Source organism: Rhinoderma darwinii, chromosome 4 (assembly GCF_050947455.1).
Source record: "Rhinoderma darwinii isolate aRhiDar2 chromosome 4, aRhiDar2.hap1, whole genome shotgun sequence".
Lineage (NCBI taxonomy): Eukaryota > Metazoa > Chordata > Amphibia > Anura > Rhinodermatidae > Rhinoderma > Rhinoderma darwinii.
In genome coordinates this window covers 318,816,965-318,835,708 of record NC_134690.1, presented here as the reverse complement: position 1 = coordinate 318,835,708, position 18,744 = coordinate 318,816,965, and the positions used below count along the sequence as shown (strand labels likewise).

Below are 18,744 nucleotides of genomic sequence, written 5' to 3'. Positions count from 1 at the left end.
CATTTTATTGGTCAAGTCGTTACCATCGCGGGGATACCATATATGTGTATGTGTTATTTGTTTTGACACTTTTACTAAATCCACTTTTTGGGCAAAAAAAGTAGTTTTATTTGATTTTGACAAATTTATTTATTCATTTTTTCCACAAACTTTATTTAACTGATTTACATTTTTATTTTTTTTTGTCCCACCAGGGGACTTCACTATGCGATGTGCCGATCGCATATATAATGCTTTGGTATACTTAGTATACCAAAGCATTATTGCCTGTCAGTGTAAAACTGACAGGCAACCTGTTAGGTCATGCCTCCGGCATCGCCTAACAGGCATTTGCTGGAGACAGACCTGGGGGTCTTTGTTAGGCCCCCGGCTGTCATGGAAACCCGACGGGGGCGCCGATCGGGTGACAGAGGGAGCTCCCTCCCTCTGTCAAACACATTAGATGTCGCTGTCACTATTGACAGAGGCATTTAATGGGTTAAACTGCCGGAATCGGAGCGCGCTTCGATTCCGGCAGGAGCCAGGCTGTGTATAACAGCCGTGCTCCTGCCGCTGATCGCGCGGGTACATTGTCAGTACCCGCGCCATCACAGGACGGATATATCCGCCGTCCTGCGCGAACTAGCAGCTGCAGAGGACGGATATATCCGTCCTTCGGCGTTACAGAGTTAAATCCTTCTGTCTCTGACATGTAATCCCAGGCAGACTCGAAGATGTTGAGATCAGGGCTCGGTAGGGGCCTTATCACTTTCAGGGCTCCTTGTTCTACGCTGAAGATAGTTCTTAATGACATTAGCTGTTTGGGGTTGTTGTCCTGCTGCACATTAAATTTGGAGCCAGTCAGACGCCTCCCTGATGGTATTGCCTGATAGATAAGTATCTGCCTGTATTTTTCAGCATTGAGGACACCATTAATCCTGACCAAATCCTCAACTTAATTTACTGAAATGCAGCCCTAAACTTGCAAGGAACCTCCACCATGCTTCACTGTTGCCTGCAGACACTCATTATTGTTCCGCTCTCCAGCCCTTCGGCGAACAAACTGCCTTCTGTTACAGACAAATATTTAAAATTTTGACTCATCTGTCCAGAGCACCTTCTGCGATTTTTCTGCACCCCAGTTTCTATGTTTTCATGCATAGTTGACTCGCTTGGCATTGTTTCCACGTCAAACTTATGACCTTTTGATTGCAGTTCTTCCATGAAGACCACTTCTGGCCAGACTTTTCCAAACAGTAGATGGGTGTACCAGGATCCCCCTGGTTTCTGCCAGTTCTGACCTGATGTCACTGCTGGACATCTGATTTCAAAGGGAAGTAAGCATGATGTGTCTCTGATCTGCTGCACTATTTCCTTGGCCGACCACTGCGTCTACGGTCCTCAACATTGTCCGTTTGTGCTTCTTCCAAAGAGCTTGAACAGCACTTCTTGAAATCCCAGTCTGCTTTGTAAATCTTTGCCTGGGAGAGACCTTGCTGATGCACTATAACTACCTTGTGTCTTGTTGTAGGCTCAGTCTTGCGATGGGGAACTGTGACATGAAACCGTGTTCCACAACCTCACCTTTTGTAGCAGCACCTTTGGCTGTTCTTCCCCCAGTTTTAAGCCTCCTACACAGTTTCTGTTACAGTAAATGAGTGTGTTTCCGCCCACATATGAAAATAATGATCATTATCACCTGTTTGGTATAATTGGTTAATCAAACACCTGACTATAATCCTACAAATCCATGACTTTTACCTTCAAGAATTGATGCTGTTTTAAGGCAAAGAATGGTCACACCAAATTTTGATTTGATTTATATTTCTCTTCTGTTCATTTACTTGGTATTTTGTTAATTGATAAAAAAACAACTATTAACACTTCTATTTTTAAAGTATTCTTACTATGTAGTATTTTCCCACAACTTTCCAAAACTTTTGCTTATGTATAATTTTTGTCATAACTTTTTTACCTCATCACAACAGTTCCCAGTGATATTACTTGACATTTTTTTCGTGGTTAAATCTCTAAAATTGTTAAATTCTTTTTTTATGCCAAAATTACTTATCCAAATTCTCCCTCCAGTGTACCTTTTTCATTCATGCATACATTCTTTTGTTATACATTCTTTTGCAAAAGTTATAGATGGGAATTTGGAGTAGTGTTTTATAAGCCATTCTTAAGCTCAAGTGCAATAGAGTGACAAATTATAGCGTAAGCATGCCATGAAGAGGCGGTGGGTGAATCCTCTATCCGGAGCAGCAGTAAACCTGCAGTTTGCCGTGGAGTCTGTTTTTAGAGAATGCGTTATCTTAATGAGACAATCACTTGACATACGTCCTGCCTGTTTTCTAGCCGCTGAATGAATAACTTGTACATATTTACCCATTTGACACTAAAATAAGTAAAGAAAATGGTGTTGTGAATACTGCACAATTCTCTAGGTCTTTTGTCCTACTCTAAGGCTGGGTTCACACGAGCACATTAATGTCCGCAATGGACGGACGTATTTCGGCCGCAAGTCCCGGACCGAACTCCGTGCAGGGAGCCGGGCTCCTAGCATCATAGTTATGTACGATGCTAGGAGTCCCTGCCTCTCTGCAGGACAACTGTCCCGTAGTGTACAGTACGAGACAGTTGTCCGGCAGCGAGGCAGGGACTCCTAGCGTCGTACATAACTATGATGCTAGGAGCCCGGCTCCCTGCACTGAGTTCGGTCCGGGACTTCCGGCCGAAATACGTCCGTCCATTACGGACGTTAATGTGCTCGTGTGAACCCAGCCTTAAGGTAAATGTAATGTCCTTTAGCAGTCAATGTGCCATTCTAAAGTCTTAGGCTGGCGCTAGACCTGGATTTTTGTTTTGTAGTGAGCGATGAATCGCTGTCAATAGGAATGCATTAGGCTATTTATCTCACTACAAAAAAATCACGTTGATATGATGGTCTATAGGAATGCATTAGGCTGGGCTTTTTATCTCCCTACCAAAAATGGCTGTCCTTAGGAATGCATTGAGTAGCTTAAAAATCTCTTCAAAATCTATCGGTGTGTAGCTCTGAAATCCCAACATGTAGCGATTAAAAATAAATTGCTAGCAAATCTCTTGACTATCGATTTTGAAGGGATTTTCGAGCTACTCAATGTGTTCCTATGGACAGCGATAACACAGCGTTTAACTTTTTTTTTTTTTTTTGTGGTGAGATATATATATATATATATATATATATATATATATATAGCTCCAGCCTAATGCATTCCTATGGACAGCAATTTTTCACTCATTACAAAACAAAAGTGTAAATCTGGCCCTAGACTGAAACAGATTGTGTAACGGCTAGCAGGTGAATTTGCAGAGGCTGATCTAAATCTTTGTGATATTTATTTTTCCCTAGGTGGAAGCTGGTGGAATCCTGAAACCATGGACAGCCGGAACAAGAACTACCTGCAGCTGCTTATTGGCTTCTTTGATGTGATTGTCATAGGTGCCAGTGAAGGAAAGCACATTGCCAATTTCCGAGCTCTTTTGGGCATCTTATATTCAGTATGTTTAATGTTATTACGGCCTTTAATGTTTTTTACCCTTTTTCTACGTGTCACTAAACAGCTACCTGTCTGATCTTCATTTCTATCAGCTCAACTTCACTTTCTTTTTAAAATATCTGTAATTTGGCACCACTTGAAACAATTCTTCACTTCCGTAATTGGATACATGACGTGCTATGATTAACCTGTGAAGGAATGAATATTCTTAAAGGGGTTTTCTGGGATTATATATTTTTTTTGTTAGTCAGCCCTTGTATTCAGAATTAGAGGGCTTTTAAACCGGTTGTATAGGAATAGAAAAAAGTATCTGCTTTTCTTTTTTCCTGAAACGGTGCTACGACTGTCCATGGGCTGTGTCTGGTATTGCAGCTGAATGGGCTTGAGCTGCAATACCAGACATAGCCCATTGACAAAATTTGTGCTGTTTCCTGAGAAAAAAATCCCTATTTTTTTTCTAATATTTGAAAATAATTCTGAATACGAGGGCTGACAAAAAATATGATCCCAGAAAACCGCTTGAAGAATACTCCTTCCTTCACGGGTTAATCATAGCACGTCATGCCTCCAATTACGAAAGCTGTTTTTTTGTTTTTTTCCCACACTTCTCATTTTCCTATTCTTTCCTGGGGCTGTCTGTGTAAACCTCTTCCTAACTTTAGCAGTAAATCCTTTATACTCTAATGTGTTTAATTGCATTCCTAACGGTCTTAAATGTTCATTAACTCTTCAACAAACTTTGCATAAATGAATAGTACAAGCGAATATAAAAAACATTGTAATATATCTTAGAGATGCCTCCTTCTCCACTTATCAGGCACTTCTTGCCCTCCTCCTTCCTCCTCCTTCCTCCTACACTGATCCTTCACTCTCAATTCACTGCTGAAATCTATCTGAGACTGATTATCAGCTCACTGTGGGATCAGGTTTAATTCTGCACATATAAGTCTATGGAGAGGGGAGGTAAGGAGGGAGCTGGAGCAGAGTGATCGAGAGATCGAGAGAGGCAGCTGCTAGTAAGTTGTATCTCCCCCTGAGTACAGGATTCCTAGTGACACTGCTCTGTACTGCTGTACGATGTTTTTCATGCTTCTTCTGAAGATGTGCTACAAAAAGATTGGGGAGCAGGATGTTCTTTTCCATGTGTGCTGTGTGTGTGTGTGACACATGACGGCAGTTAGTCTCCACCCGCTAGCTCAGCAAGAACAGAATTAGAAAAAAAACATTCAAAAGGAAAAACTGATGAAAAATGCAGAATACAAGTCATATAATGAATTTGTTGTTGGGTAACTGTATTTGTTGGTGCCCATTTGCTCATTTAGACTTTAATACCCGCAAATTACAGCAAGTTTGAGCTTCCGCCACCATTCGTCAGGATCTTTCAGGTCATGAATGTGGTTGCATGGTTATCAGTGCCTACATTTAACCGTGTAGAGCAGGCTTGTTTTCTCTGACTGGTGGTGAAGAATCTGCCTTCCCATGGTACCTCTGGTACACCAACGACATAGTGGGGTAGGCCATTCTTTGCTTCGTTATGAAAAAATTGATTATATTCTTTAAAGAGAACCTTTCCCCTCCCCATAAATGTGCATAAATACCCTCCTCCGTTATTTAGATATCGGTGCCGTTATATTTGGTGCCCGATATTTAAATAACCCCCTGTTACTATGGCTGTGACATGGTCCAATCAGATACAGACAGCGCACGCTCTCACTATTCTGCTGTCAAGATCCGTCTTCTGCCGAACTGGCAAGGGGGAGTGTCACTGCTACGGACCGTGTAAGACCGCATGCACGCTCTCCTCCCCTCTTGCGAGAGATCAGTCTTGTACTTAGTCTGCCGAACTGGCAAGGGGGCGTATTTCTGCTACGGACAGTGCAAGCGCTGAATAGGAGAGCGCGCATGCGCGCTTTCCTCTCTCCAGCTCTTACACTGTCCAGTAACACGCCCCCTTGCCAGTTCGGCAGACAAAGTACAAGACTGATCTCTCGCAGGAGCTGAAGAGCGCGCTCTCCTCTCCACAGCTCCTACACGGTCCCCAGCAGTAACACGCCCCCTTGCCAGTTCGGTTGAAGACTGATCTTCAAAGCTGAAGAGTGAGAGCGTGCGTGCCCGTACACTCTATTCTCGCTCTTGCTGTAACACTGTCTGTATCTTCTTGGACCGTGTCACAGCCATAGTAACACGCCACCTGGCCATTACACACCCCATTGACAGTTCAGGGGGTTATTTAAATATCGGGTGCCATATATAAAGGCACCAAATCTAAATAACGGAGGAGGGTAGAAAAAAAAAAGTAAAGTGCCCCAGGGTTTGTGCAACCCTCCCCATTACATGCTGCACTCAGCTGCACATGTATGGGGAAGTGAAAGGTTCTCTTTAATTCTACAGAGTTAACACATACTGGAAAATTTGTTTGGCAAGTTTTGAGAAGCACACCTTAGCAGCCCTCCCATACATCCCCATTATCAGTCCTATTCTTCAATCTAGCTTACTGTGTCTCTGGGTATAGGGCATTTTCACCATAAGTGATCAACTAAGGCTTAATTCACACAAGCATGGTTTTATGTCCGTGTGCTGTCCGCATACTTGCGGATAGCACACAGACCCTTTCATTTATATGGCTCCATGCACATGACCGTGACGTTCATGGATCCGTGTCTGGGCTGCAAAAACTCAGGACGTGTAATTGTTGTTGGGACCAATTCCAGCCTTTTTTTTTTTGCGGATATGTAAATACTGATTGCACACGAATGCACCACAGAAGTTTTTTTGCGGACAAATAGACTGCAACGGATCAATGGTTTTGCAGACTGCAAAATCACCACGGTTTTGTGCATTAGGCCTTTTTTGCTTAAAAATAAAAAATATGAATAAAATTAATATTTAAGGGTTATTCCCATCAAACAAAGTAATCGTGGTAGTCACCCCCACATATCCTGAGAATAAATGGGCTGCTGTATCGCTGTCTTCCCTTCTCATTTTGTTCCAGCACAGCATTGCTTCCGGCCACCCACTGGGAGCTGCAAAACTGCTAGATTCAAATGAATGGGCCGTTCTGCAGCAACCTGAACTGAAGCACTTCAGACCCTTTATTATGAGGAGCAGTGAGGGTTCCAGGAAACAAAGCCCCAATGATCATCAAGTGATGGCATATTCCTGCTTAGGCCCCATGCTCACGAACGTAAAAACGCCCGTATTTACGGGCCCATAGACTTCTATTGGCCACGGATACCTCCCTGTATGCTTACGGGAATGTGCCCGTGCCGGTAAAAAATATAGAACATGTCCTATTTCAGGCTGTAATAACGGCACGGGCATGCCCATAGAAGTCTATGGGGCTCACGTAATTTCGGGTGACTACGTGTGTGCACCTGTAAATACGGGAGCGTTGCTAGGCAACGTCAGGGGATCGTCACTGTCCAGGGTGCTGAAAGAGTTAAACGATCGGCAGTAACTCTTTCAGCACCCTGAACAGTGACTACCGATCACAATATAGATCAACCTGTAAAAAAAATAGAAGTTCATACTTACACAGAACTCCCTGCTTCTTCCTCCAGTCCGGCCTCCCGGGATGACGTTTCAGCCCATGTGACCGCTGCAGCCAATCACAGGCTGCAGCGGTCACATGGACTGCCGCGTCAGGCTGGATGTCAAGAGAGGGACGCGTCACCAAGACAACGACCGGGTAAGTATGAATGTCTTTTACTTTTACTGCGGAAAGGGCTGTCCCTTCTCTCTATCCTGCACTGATAGAGAGAAGGGGCTGCCGATTACTGCAGTGCAATTTTGCAGCGAAAACGTGCCCGTAAATACGGGTGGAATACTGGTGACAGCGGACCCGTATTTACGGGCACGGGTCCGTAAATACTGGTGCAATACGGGTCGAATACGTGTGACCAAGAACCCGTATTTACAGGAGCACAAAAATACCTTTGTGTGCATGAGGCCTTAGCCATATGCCATTACTTTTTGTAATGAGAAAAACCCTAATCTATATAGTGTTGGCACAATCTGTTATCTTACCAACCTTTCCCTAGTTATGTTTAGAAATTTGTTTTCCAATGCTATTTGATATACACTATTTTCAAGTATAAAAGTTTAAGTACAGATGTCACACAAAGTAGTAAAAAAAAATTGTCTCAACCTTTTTTTTGTTTTCTTTTTTCCGCTAGGGCTGTTTAAAAAATCAAATCAAATTGTTCAGCTTCCTCTGCCTCCTTTGGACATATGGCTACAACCACTCGAGTGCTTTGGGCTGCACAGTAAATGCGCTGTTGCAAACAAGAGCCCTTTATATTAGTCAAACCTTACTAGCATCACAGAAGAAAAACTTTGACTTGATTTTATCCCAAGGTAAGGTACATTTTAATATTCATAGTCTTAGTAGCTTTACAGGCAAGTGACAGGTATCCCACTGACCACCAGTGATCAGGTATGATCTATGCGGGAATCTGGCAGCAAGTGTTTTGTTTCCCTGCAGCACCACCACAGGGGAAACAAAATATTACACGATGGCCATTAAACTCAATAGGCTGTCTGTGTACACAGGGTCATTTTTGGTCCTCCAGAGAGAGAGAGAGCGAGAATAGCATGTTTAAAAATGAGTTTTATAAATCATATAATCACTTTTGAAGTATTGGATGATGCATTCTGCTGCAAATTTCCAATGTTTACCGTCTGACTTTTAACCTTGATTGTTTTCATGATTCTGTCCCACAGTGGCTGTGTCTTTACTGATTAACCTGGCTAATCCTGTACGAGAGGTGCGCAGAGGAGCCATTGCTTGCTTACGTGCACTTGATTTAGTGGATAAAACCCCGCTCTACCCAGTCATACAGGGAGTGATGGAGAGAACAGAAGAGATCGTTGCAGATCCTAACTACGTGGCTCAGGTAATTCACATAATTATTCTTTAGTTTAACATGGGAATGTTGTGTTGACAGAGGTTTTTTTTTCATTTAGAATTTAGTCTAAAGAACTAGATGTTGTCTATATAGTCATTGCATTTACTGTGCTATTTTTGTCTGTGCAGGCATTAAGCAGTGTTCTCGAACAAACGCAAACGTCAAGCTCTTCCGAGTCTTCTCAAAACCTCAACGCATTAAATGAACTTCTGAGCATCTTAAAGGACCCCAGCTGTCCGTCGTATGTTGGAAGAATTTTGCTGAAGGTGCTCCATAATGTACATGGCGAGGTATGTCTGCTTAACCCCTTCCTGCCGCAGCCACTTTTGGATGAAATGACAGAGCCTCATTTTTAGAATCTGACGGTACTATATGTGGTAATAACTTTGAAATGCTTTTACCTATCCAAGTGATTCTGAGATTATTTTCTCGTGCCATATTGTACTTTATGTTAGTGAAAAAATTTGGTCGATAAATTCAATATTTTTTTGTGAAAAACACAATTTTAGAGAACATTTTCAAAAATTTGCATTTTTGGATTTCAAATGTATCTGCTTGTAAAACCGATAGTAATACCACACAAAATAGTTACTAGTTAACATTTCCCATATGTCTACTTTATGTAGGCATAATTTTTTCCACTAAGATGTAGCTCTAGGTCAAAATGTTTCATTTTCTCATTAAATATAGGAGAAAAAGCACCCCAACATTTGTAAAGCAATGTCAGAGTAGGGAAATACCCCATATGTGGTCATAAACCACTGTATGAATACAATTCAGGGCTCAGAAGGGAAGGAGCGCCATTTGACTTTTGGAGAGCAAATTTTTCTGGATTGGTTTTTCTGCACTATGTCGCTTTTGGAATGTCCCTTAAGTACCAGTACAGTGGAAACTACCCAAAAGTGACTCCATTTGGCAAACTACACCCATTGAGGAATTCATCTATGGGTGTAGTGAGCATTTTGACCCCACAGGTGTCTCCTAGATTTTATTAGAAATGGGCAGTGAAAATGAAAAATGACATTATTTTCCCATGAGACCTAGCAGTAGTTCAAAATTTTTCATTTTCTCAACAAATAAAGGAGAAAAAGCACCCCAGCATTTGTAAAGCAACTTCAGAGTAGGGAAATACCCCATATGTGGTCATAAACTGCTGTTTGTATACACTGCAGGATACAAGGGAAGGAGCACCATTTGGAGTGCAGATTTTGCTGGATTAATTCCTGGGCGCCATGTTGCATTTACAAAGCCCTTGAGGTACCAGTACAGTAAGAACCCCTGAAATGTGACTCCATTTGGTAAACTACACCCTTGAGGAATTAATCTAGAGGTGTAGTGAGCATGTTGACCACACAGGTTTTTGCTGAATTTATTAGAATTGGGATGTGAAAATAAAAGAAATTAAAAAATATTTTTTTTGTGAAAAAATGTAGTTCTAGCACAAAGTTTTGCATTTTCACAAGTACTATAGGAGAAAAGTACCTCAACGTTCGTAAAGCATTCTCTCTAGAGTAAGGCAATACCCCACACGTGGTCATAAACGGTTATTTGGACACACAGCAAGGCTCTAAAGGGAAGGAGCGCCGTTTACAAGATTCGTTTTTTTTACACGATCTTGATTGAGCTATAGTACCAGTACAGTGGAACCACCGAAAAATTACCCCATTTGGAAACTAGATCCCTCAAGGAATTTATCTAGGGATGTAGTGAGCATTTTGACCCCACAAGTGTTTTGCAAAAATTAGTACCCAATAGATGTTGCAGATTGAAAATTGCTGTTTTCCACAGATATGCCATTTCAGTACCCAATGTGTTGTGCCCAGCTTGTACCACCATAGACACACACCCCATAAATTGTTAAGCGGGTTCTCCAGAATACAGTAATACCCCATATGTGGTCATAAATTGCAGTTTGGGCACACTGCTAGGCTCAGTTGGACCACCATTTGGCTTTTGAAGCGCAGATTTTGCTTGGTGTTTTACTGGTATTTCAGCTTATAATGTGGTGGCATATGTAAACTGGGCGGAGTACATCAGAGCATATGTAAGCTGGGCGGAGTACATCAGGGTATATGTAAACTGGGCGGAGTACATCAGGGTATATGTAAGCTGTGCGGAGTACATCAGGGTATATGTAAGCTGGGTGGAGTGCATCAGGGTATATGTAAGCTGGGCGGAGTACATCAGGGTATATGTAAGCTGAGCGGAGTACATCAGGGTATATGTAAGCTGTGCGGAGTACATCAGGGTATATGTAAGCTGGGCGGAGTACATCAGGGTATATGTAAGCTGTGCGGAGTACATCAGGGTATATGTAAGCTGGGCGGAGTGCATCAGGGTATATGTAAGCTGGGCGGAGTACATCAGGGTATATGTAAGCTGAGCGGAGTACATCAGGGTATATGTAAGCTGTGCGGAGTACATCAGAGCATATGTAAACTGGGCGGAGTACATCAGGGTATATGTAAACTGGGCGGAGTACATCAGGGTATATGTAAACTGGGCGAAGTACATCAGGGTATAATTGGATGATGGAATAATAAAACTAATATTCCATGGATTGGAGTGGTACGCTTTGAACCAATCCTTTATGCATTCTGGGTTTATTGGGTATTCTACAAAATATCTGCGCTCCAGTATTGCCTAATCTTTGACTTCTTCACTAGCCCTATAAGCAGCACAAGGCCCTAAATTTTCCTCATCTCCGCTGCATCTACTCGGTTCACGTGTGGGGTCTAGCAAGTGATGATGTGGGATATTTCGTGAAAATTCAACTGGACATAAAAAATTCGTCTGGTCCTTCGTTTAAAATAAATTTGCATCATTGCGTTTTGAGAGTCATAATGTGTTATTTTTCCATTGACGGAGCTGTGTGAGGGCTTGTTTTTTGTGGAACGAGCTGTAATATTTATTGGTTCCATTTTGGGGTACATGCGCTTTTTTATTTTTTATTTTTTTTAACACTATTACATTTTTGGGGAAATGAGGAAACTGAAAAACAGCAATTCTAGCACAGTTTTGTTTATACTGAACGGTGAACACTGTAAAAAAATAAAAAACATGTTAACTTTATTCTACGATTACAGCAACACCAAATTGATATTGTTTTTTTTACGTTTCACTACGTTCCTACAATAAAAATACTCTTTTCTAAAAAAAAAAAAATCATGTTTTAGTGTCGCCGTTTTCTGACAGCCATAACTTTATTTTTCAGTTGATATCGCTGCGGGAGGGCTTGTTTTATGCGTGACGAACTGTTACTTCTATTGGTACCGTTCTGCGTTACTTGCAACTTTTTGATCACATTTTATAAAAAAATTTTTGCAACAAGATGAAAAAAAAAAAGCTGTCATTGTTTTTTATAAAAATAAATTTACGCTGTTCACCGTGTGGTAAAAATAATGTGATATTTTAATAGTTCAGGCCCTTCCGAATGCGGTGATACCTATTATGTATAGTTTTTTTTTATGTTTTCATTTTTTTTCTAATTCTAAAGGACTTGATCAGGGAAACAGGGCAGTTATTGTTTTTATTAGTTAAAACTCTTTTTTCCCTTTTTTTTTTTTACAATTACCTGGGGACTTAAAGATCTAATCTTCTGATCCCCGGTACAATACACTGCACTAACTGTCAGATGAAGAATGACTATTAGGTCCTGCCTTGGGCAGGATCTAATAGGCCTCCGTACCTGGACAATAAGCAAGCCTAGCAACGGCTTCCTGGTTGCCATAGCAACCATCGCCACCCGTGATCTCTCGCAGGGGGGCCGGGGGGTACAGAGGTAGCCCCTACCACTGTCAAACACTTCAATGCGGCGTACACCATTGACAGCCGCATTGAAAGGGTTAAACGGCGGCGATCGGCGGTGACTGCCATCACCACCATTGCAGCGGGATGTCAGCTGTATATTACAGCTTACATCCGCTGAAGATGAAGATGAAGCGCGCACAACTCCTGTCGCCGCTTCATCTACAGGTCGTGACTATGCCCTATTGTGGGAATGCACTGTAAATCAGGACGTACAGTCACGCCCAATAGCAGGAAGGGGTTAATTTTAGTTCTTGGTTACACATTAAAAATCAAACCAACAGATGTCCATTTTTTTTTTTTACATGTTGATCTATATTCTGATCGGTAGTCACTGTTCAGGGTGATGAAAGAGTTACTGCCGATCGTTTAACTCTTTCAGCACCCTGGACTGACTATCCCTTGACGTCGCCTAGCAACGTTCCCGTAATTATGGGTGCACACACGTAGTCACCCGTAATTACGGGAGCCCCATAGACTTCTATGGGCCTGCCCGTGCCGTAATTACGGCCTGAAATAGGACATGTTCTATATTTTTCAATGGCCTGGGCACCTTCCCGTACGCAATAGAAGTCTATGGGCCCGTAATTACGGGCGTTTTTACGGTCTGGTCCACTGTTGGCAGGGTCAGCAGTCAATTATCAGGAGGCAGGATTACAATGAAAGATAATACCTCTATTATAAAGCCGGATCGGTGACTGAGACCGTTTTTGGCTTTTTTTCTTCTCGCCGTTGCACATTAGATACTTTACATGACCTAGCGCATGCTCACAACAGTCACTCAGACAATATGGCTTCCCCCATATGCCAGTAAAAAATTAAATAAGAACTAAAATCAAAATATAAACAGATAAACACTATATATTATTAATTGTCAAAAAAAAATAATTCGTGCCACAATGTCATTTTGGAAAGTTATCTATTGCTTTCTTTCTATCTTGCAGGATCTTCTGAGTCAGTTACTTTTAGTCTTGAATACACTACTGATAAAAGTAAGCCGTACTCCGAGTAAGGTTCTGCCGGATGAGGCCTTACTGCTTCACCTCATACTGGGCAAGTTTAATGAGCATTCTGCTGGCCTCTTATCGAAGAACCCTCGGTGTCTAGAACTCTTTATACAAGCTCTTAAGTCTCCCCAGGTTATGTCGGATGGGATGCCCTCCTTCCAGATTACTGCTCTTGGACAAGTATGTTTTGTTTTTTAACGTGAATGCACGAAATGAAGTGTAAATAATATAGCGTCCCTTTTGAGATGCCAGAATATTGGTTACATGTCCGATCCTTCCTTTTCCAATTTCCATCAGAATATGTGATTGTGTAGCGATATTATGCAGAGTGTTTTGTTTTTTTTTGTATACGAGTATAAAAATAGGAAATGTTTTTTTTAAATATTCTATGTGGAGTTGTTTCGGATTCTTAGTCTGGATTTGACAAAAAAGCAACAATTTACCATTATAGAGATGTGGATGGGGTTTTTCCATAGCCCTATCCACATGTAGCAGGGGAAATCTGTGCAGAATTCAAGGCATTCTGTCGATTTTTAAATACGCAGCAGGCTCACTTTGTTGCAGAAATGTTGCAGGTATTTTAACTGCGGATTTTACCCTTTGCAATACAATGCTAACACTTGGGGATTTAGCAGTAGATCTGCAGTGGTTTCGCAGCAAAATACACGGTGAAACTATCCACCACATATGGTCTCCATCGTACTCTGCAAAGAAAACCGTTGCATAAGAAATTTCAGTGTTGCCCACTTTTCCTACGCAATTGTTTCCGCTAAAAAAACAGAAACATTATGGACCAGAAACCATTTACAACGGAAGCATTACCATTGAAATCAATGGTAATGCATATGGAATCTATGGTGGTTTCCATTTGGCTTTCCGTTCATCGGTTCCTCTGATGGAATGGATGAACGGAGATGCCAAATGGAACCAGACGCTGATGTGAACGAGGCCTTATACAAAAATCAATGTTGTAGACTGTAAACGAGTGATGTATAGCAAGAGTCCTTTCCCAAGAATTATGTAGCAACATTGGGGGTCATTTGTGAAAACTAGTCACTGGAGTCCAAGGAACAGTTCACAAGAAGTTTTTTGGAGCTAATTTTGACGCGGAGACCGCGTTGGATTCAGCAGCAAAAAAAAATTGCGCCCCCCTCCCCCCACCCATTAATTTCAATGGGAAGCAAAGGTGTTTTTTTTCCCCCCTGGCAGTTTTTAGTCGCTCAGGAGAAAACAAAATGTTCTGTCCTTTTTTGGATTTTTTTGCGGCGTTTTTTGCTTGCGGTTCCCTTGCATTGGCTTCAATGGCCGTGGGCAGGAAAATGCCACTAAAACTGCTGCAAAAAACGCGGATAAAAGTGCAGATTTTTTCTGCCTGCAAAAACTTTGTGTGAACAGGGCGTTATTGTTCACATATTTGTTGCTTCTCAGATTGATTACCTTGATTGTTTCTTTTTTTTTTTATATTAGATTACCAAGGCTTTTTTTTCCACTCTCGGTGGGACTGTCCAGCAGAAGCTGCTGGGTGTTCTTTTTGACTTGCTAGTAGAGAGCAAGAACTCCGCGTGTGTTCAGGCTGTTGGCATCGCTTTTAAATCGGTAAGTTAGCTGTAGTGATAGATCATTTTGCAACGTGCACTTCATGGTAGCCACACATTTTATTTTTTTTACCATTTTATTTTTGATTATAAGCTATTCATTAATAGACCCTTAGAACAAATTATCTTAAGACCTTATGCACATATGTTAAAATTCTATTGACCTTACTGTACTACTGTGAGCCTCTGATATTACTTGGAGCACACAGAAGTTTTAACGCATGCATAATATCAAAATACATTTCATCAGCTTACTATTGAAGCAGTTCAGTAATATTTTATGTGAAGTTGCTAAACTTATGTGTCCATCTTTCTTACAGATTTCTGTAAATGCCGTACACGTCAGTGCAGAGCTTGAACCTCCTGGAAGAGGCAAAAGTGTTTCCTCTGTGCGACAAACCAGAAGAAGTAATATGCAGACCCAAAGGTGCCACAACCTTTCACTATAGTAAACTTTTTATAGAGAAAATCAAGCAAAATTCCTTTCATGAGATGCCGAGAAACAATAGGAGTACAAGACCTTTTTAGACTGCAGCGGTGATCGATTGATTGCTGGGGTCTGGTTTTTATTACCCCAGGCAATCCATTCATTCAAATGAGTGGGCAACCATGTAACATATGTTGGTGCCAAGTCTGCCTGAGCAGCAGATACTCTTTCCAGCTTTAGAGGGAGACCCCCCCCCCCCCCCTCTACAACCTCAAAATGCCCTATTGCGACTTGTAAACTAAGGTTTACCATTTTAGCCTATCAGTGAGTTATATTTTCACTTGCTTATTAAAGAGCTTAAAGTGCATTTAAACGTTTGACAAACTTCTGACATGTCGTAGAGACATGTTAGAAGTTTGGATTGGTGGTGGTCCGAGCACTGAGACCCCCACCAATCTCTAGAACGAAGCAGCTGAAGCGTTCGTCTGAGCGCTCAGCCGCTTCGTGTCTGTTCGGCTTTTTCCAGAAAGCCGATGTATTGGAGTACGGGCTCATAGACTTTCTATTGAGCCCGTACACCGATACATTTATTTCTGGGAATAGCCGAACAGACATGAAGCCAAATCAGGACCCCCACCAATCCAAACTTCTGACATGTCTCTATGACATGTCAGAAGTTTGTCAAACGTTTAGATACACTTTAAAGGGGTTGTCCACTACTGGACAATATGATCTGTGGGGGTCTGACAACCGGACCCCGCACCGATCAGCTGTTCCGGCTGCCTTCGTCACCGGATGTCATTACACAGTAAGCAAAGTACGGAGCAGAAAGCAGTTGGCTCCGTACATTGCGTAGCGGCCGTGCTGCAGTACTGCAACTCTGCTCCTATTCACTTGAATAGAAGCAGAGCTGCAGTACTGCAGCTTAGCCGCTATTTCGTGACCAGAGCCATCTGCTTTTGGCATGGATGTCCGGTGGCCGGAGGCAGCCGAAGCTGCTGATTAGTGCGTGGTCTGATGACTTATCCCTTTTAATTAGAGCAAATTTTTTATTCGATTTTATGTTTTTGTAGCCCTTTATCCAAATTTGGTGGCATAAGGTCAGTAGATGTGTCCTGTAATCGTTTGTTTACATTCTGGTTCAGGAAACCGCAGGCTGATGCAGTGGAAGAAGGGAGTGTGAACTGGTCTAGGACCACCCTTATCCTGGAGCTGCTTCAACACAAGAAGAAGCTGAAAGAACCACAGCATTTGGTACCTGCTCTCTTCTATCTGCTGTCAAGGTATGAAGATTCTATTGGGGAAGACAAAACTAGATCTGGGTGTTTAGAAATTGTACGTGGAAATAGCCAAATCCACAGGGGAAACACGTTTTGCAAAAGAGGACGGCTGAAGCAGTAGCATCAGGGATGTGGAGAATTAAAATTCTCTGCCATTGTCTGTGAGTCTTAACACCGCAAGTATTTTTCTGTGGAGCGTTAGACAGTTTGCTGTGCCTGCTGATGGTTATTGGAAAGGGATATTCTCTACTCTGTTAGAGAGGTTTCCTAAAAAATAGTTAGAAATGAAGAAATTTCAATAAATCCAATTATGATTATAGTAGGCGAACCAAAGATAAGCTCAGATTAATATTGCTCAACTTTTGTGTGAACCTTTCCTGAAGTTTGTATTTCAATTCTAGGAGTCTCGAGCCTTCAAGTCCAGCGCAGGGAAACATGGAGTACACCAAACAGCTAATCCTTAGTTGTCTTCTCAACATTTGTCAGAAGGTTTTACTTGATAATGAGAAGGATGCTAAAGGTAGGAGAACAGATTGTTTCCACACAAGGGTTTTGCTCGAGTTACGGGTTTAAATCCAGCCATGCATATAAGTTAACAGTAAGCCAAATATTGGCCAAGTACACGTTTACTTCCACTTGGAGGGGCGATAAGCTGCTACAGACCCCTTTGAGGGCACTAGGGCTACTTAGATGCACGTTAGATTATCAGTGGAAAGTCTTTCTTGTTGATTTGGGCAAACCAATTGCAAGGTTATGCCACTATATTCTGTATCTAACATTGTTTAGATAAAAGTATCTAAATGTAAAGTTACAGCTATTTTGAAAATGTAAAATTACAGCTATTTTGAAAATCCACACTATTTTCTAGAAATTCTGGATGAAGAAAAGTTCAATGTGGAGCTTATTGTGCAGTGTGTCAGGACCTCTGAGATGCCACAGACTCATCATCATGCACTTCTTCTCCTGGGAACCGCTGCTGGAATCTTTCCTGTAAGGACACACAGCAATACCATTATTACTAACCTGAAGGCTTTAGACTTTCTGTGGGTGTGAGATCATTCAGTTCTGGGGATCATCATTATGATAATTTACTGTCAAGAGGCTTTCTGTCTTTTAAGAACTTCTCATGGTCTTCAAGCCTTGTCTTCTTAAACGAAAATTAGCTTTTTTATTTATATCTATTTGTTTTAAGGATAAAGTACTTCACAACATCATGCCCATCTTCACTTTTATGGGAGCCAGTGTTATGCGACTGGATGACAGCTATAGTTTCCAAGTCATCAGTAAGACCGTGCAGACTGTGATTCCTGCACTTGTACAGGTATGATATAATGTAGTGGCAAGTAAATATAAAATGGGTTTGGAAAGTTTTCTGCAACTGCAATGCTCTTACCTATGTAGATACCTTGTGACTGATTACAGGTGTTGTCATGTGGCACCATCATTCTGTCTTTAGAAGAGGGAGGAGAGATTCAGGGCACAGAAGAATTTATTTTTTAACGTTCTTTTTATCCTCCATAAAACTTGAGTAGCTGAGGTCACCATCATATGGTTCATATCATCTGGATGAGGTTGGACTCACATTTGCGGAATACATTCATATTTACTATTATTTTATTAATTTAAAATGATCATATGATATATATGAACGGCGCAGGTCAGGTGGGGGAGTATGGAGTGGGTTCACAGCTCCATGGAACAATTGTGTTGACTGTGTGCGACAGCCGACAATTCAGGGTAATAAGCGAGATCCCGCTCGTTTAAACCTTTTAAATGCTGCGGTCAAAAGCGACCGCGGTTTCTAAGTGGTTAGAAACGGGAGCGACCCCGCCTAACGGTGCATTGGCCCCACCGCGGCACGATCACTGGGTGCCGCTGTTTGGCGTGGCTGCGGGCAAGATAGCTGTACTCCTATGAAGCCTGTTTCCGGCTGGGCTTCATAGGAGACTGTCAGTATAATGATATACTGCAATAAATTAGTATTGCAGTATACTTAGCCAAGCAAACCAAAGGTTGCTGTTTCAAGTCCCCAAGAGGACTAGTAAAAAAAATAAAATGTAAATACAGTTTGTTTTTTTTGTTATTTTTTAAATATGTAAAAAATGTAATAAATTCAAAACACCAGGATCTCTTTTTTTTGGTCCCTACTTCTCCCACAAAATGGAAAAAAAAGTGATCAAAAAGTCTCGTGTACCCCAAA

At 41.7% G+C, this 18,744-nt stretch overlaps 1 protein-coding gene across 1 annotated transcript in view; it reads left to right on the top strand.

Moving 5' to 3' along the window:
* Positions 1-18,744, top strand: part of HEATR1 (HEAT repeat containing 1) — a 102,002-nt gene that overhangs the window by 37,955 nt on the left and 45,303 nt on the right. The window contains exons 19-29 of the mRNA XM_075862760.1: positions 3,374-3,522; positions 7,697-7,877; positions 8,244-8,416; positions 8,557-8,718; positions 13,180-13,422; positions 14,710-14,838; positions 15,158-15,264; positions 16,410-16,547; positions 16,946-17,064; positions 17,413-17,534; positions 17,737-17,865. Coding sequence (XP_075718875.1) covers positions 3,374-3,522; positions 7,697-7,877; positions 8,244-8,416; positions 8,557-8,718; positions 13,180-13,422; positions 14,710-14,838; positions 15,158-15,264; positions 16,410-16,547; positions 16,946-17,064; positions 17,413-17,534; positions 17,737-17,865 — 1,652 coding nt within the window. The remainder of the gene's footprint in view (positions 1-3,373; positions 3,523-7,696; positions 7,878-8,243; positions 8,417-8,556; positions 8,719-13,179; positions 13,423-14,709; positions 14,839-15,157; positions 15,265-16,409; positions 16,548-16,945; positions 17,065-17,412; positions 17,535-17,736; positions 17,866-18,744) is intronic.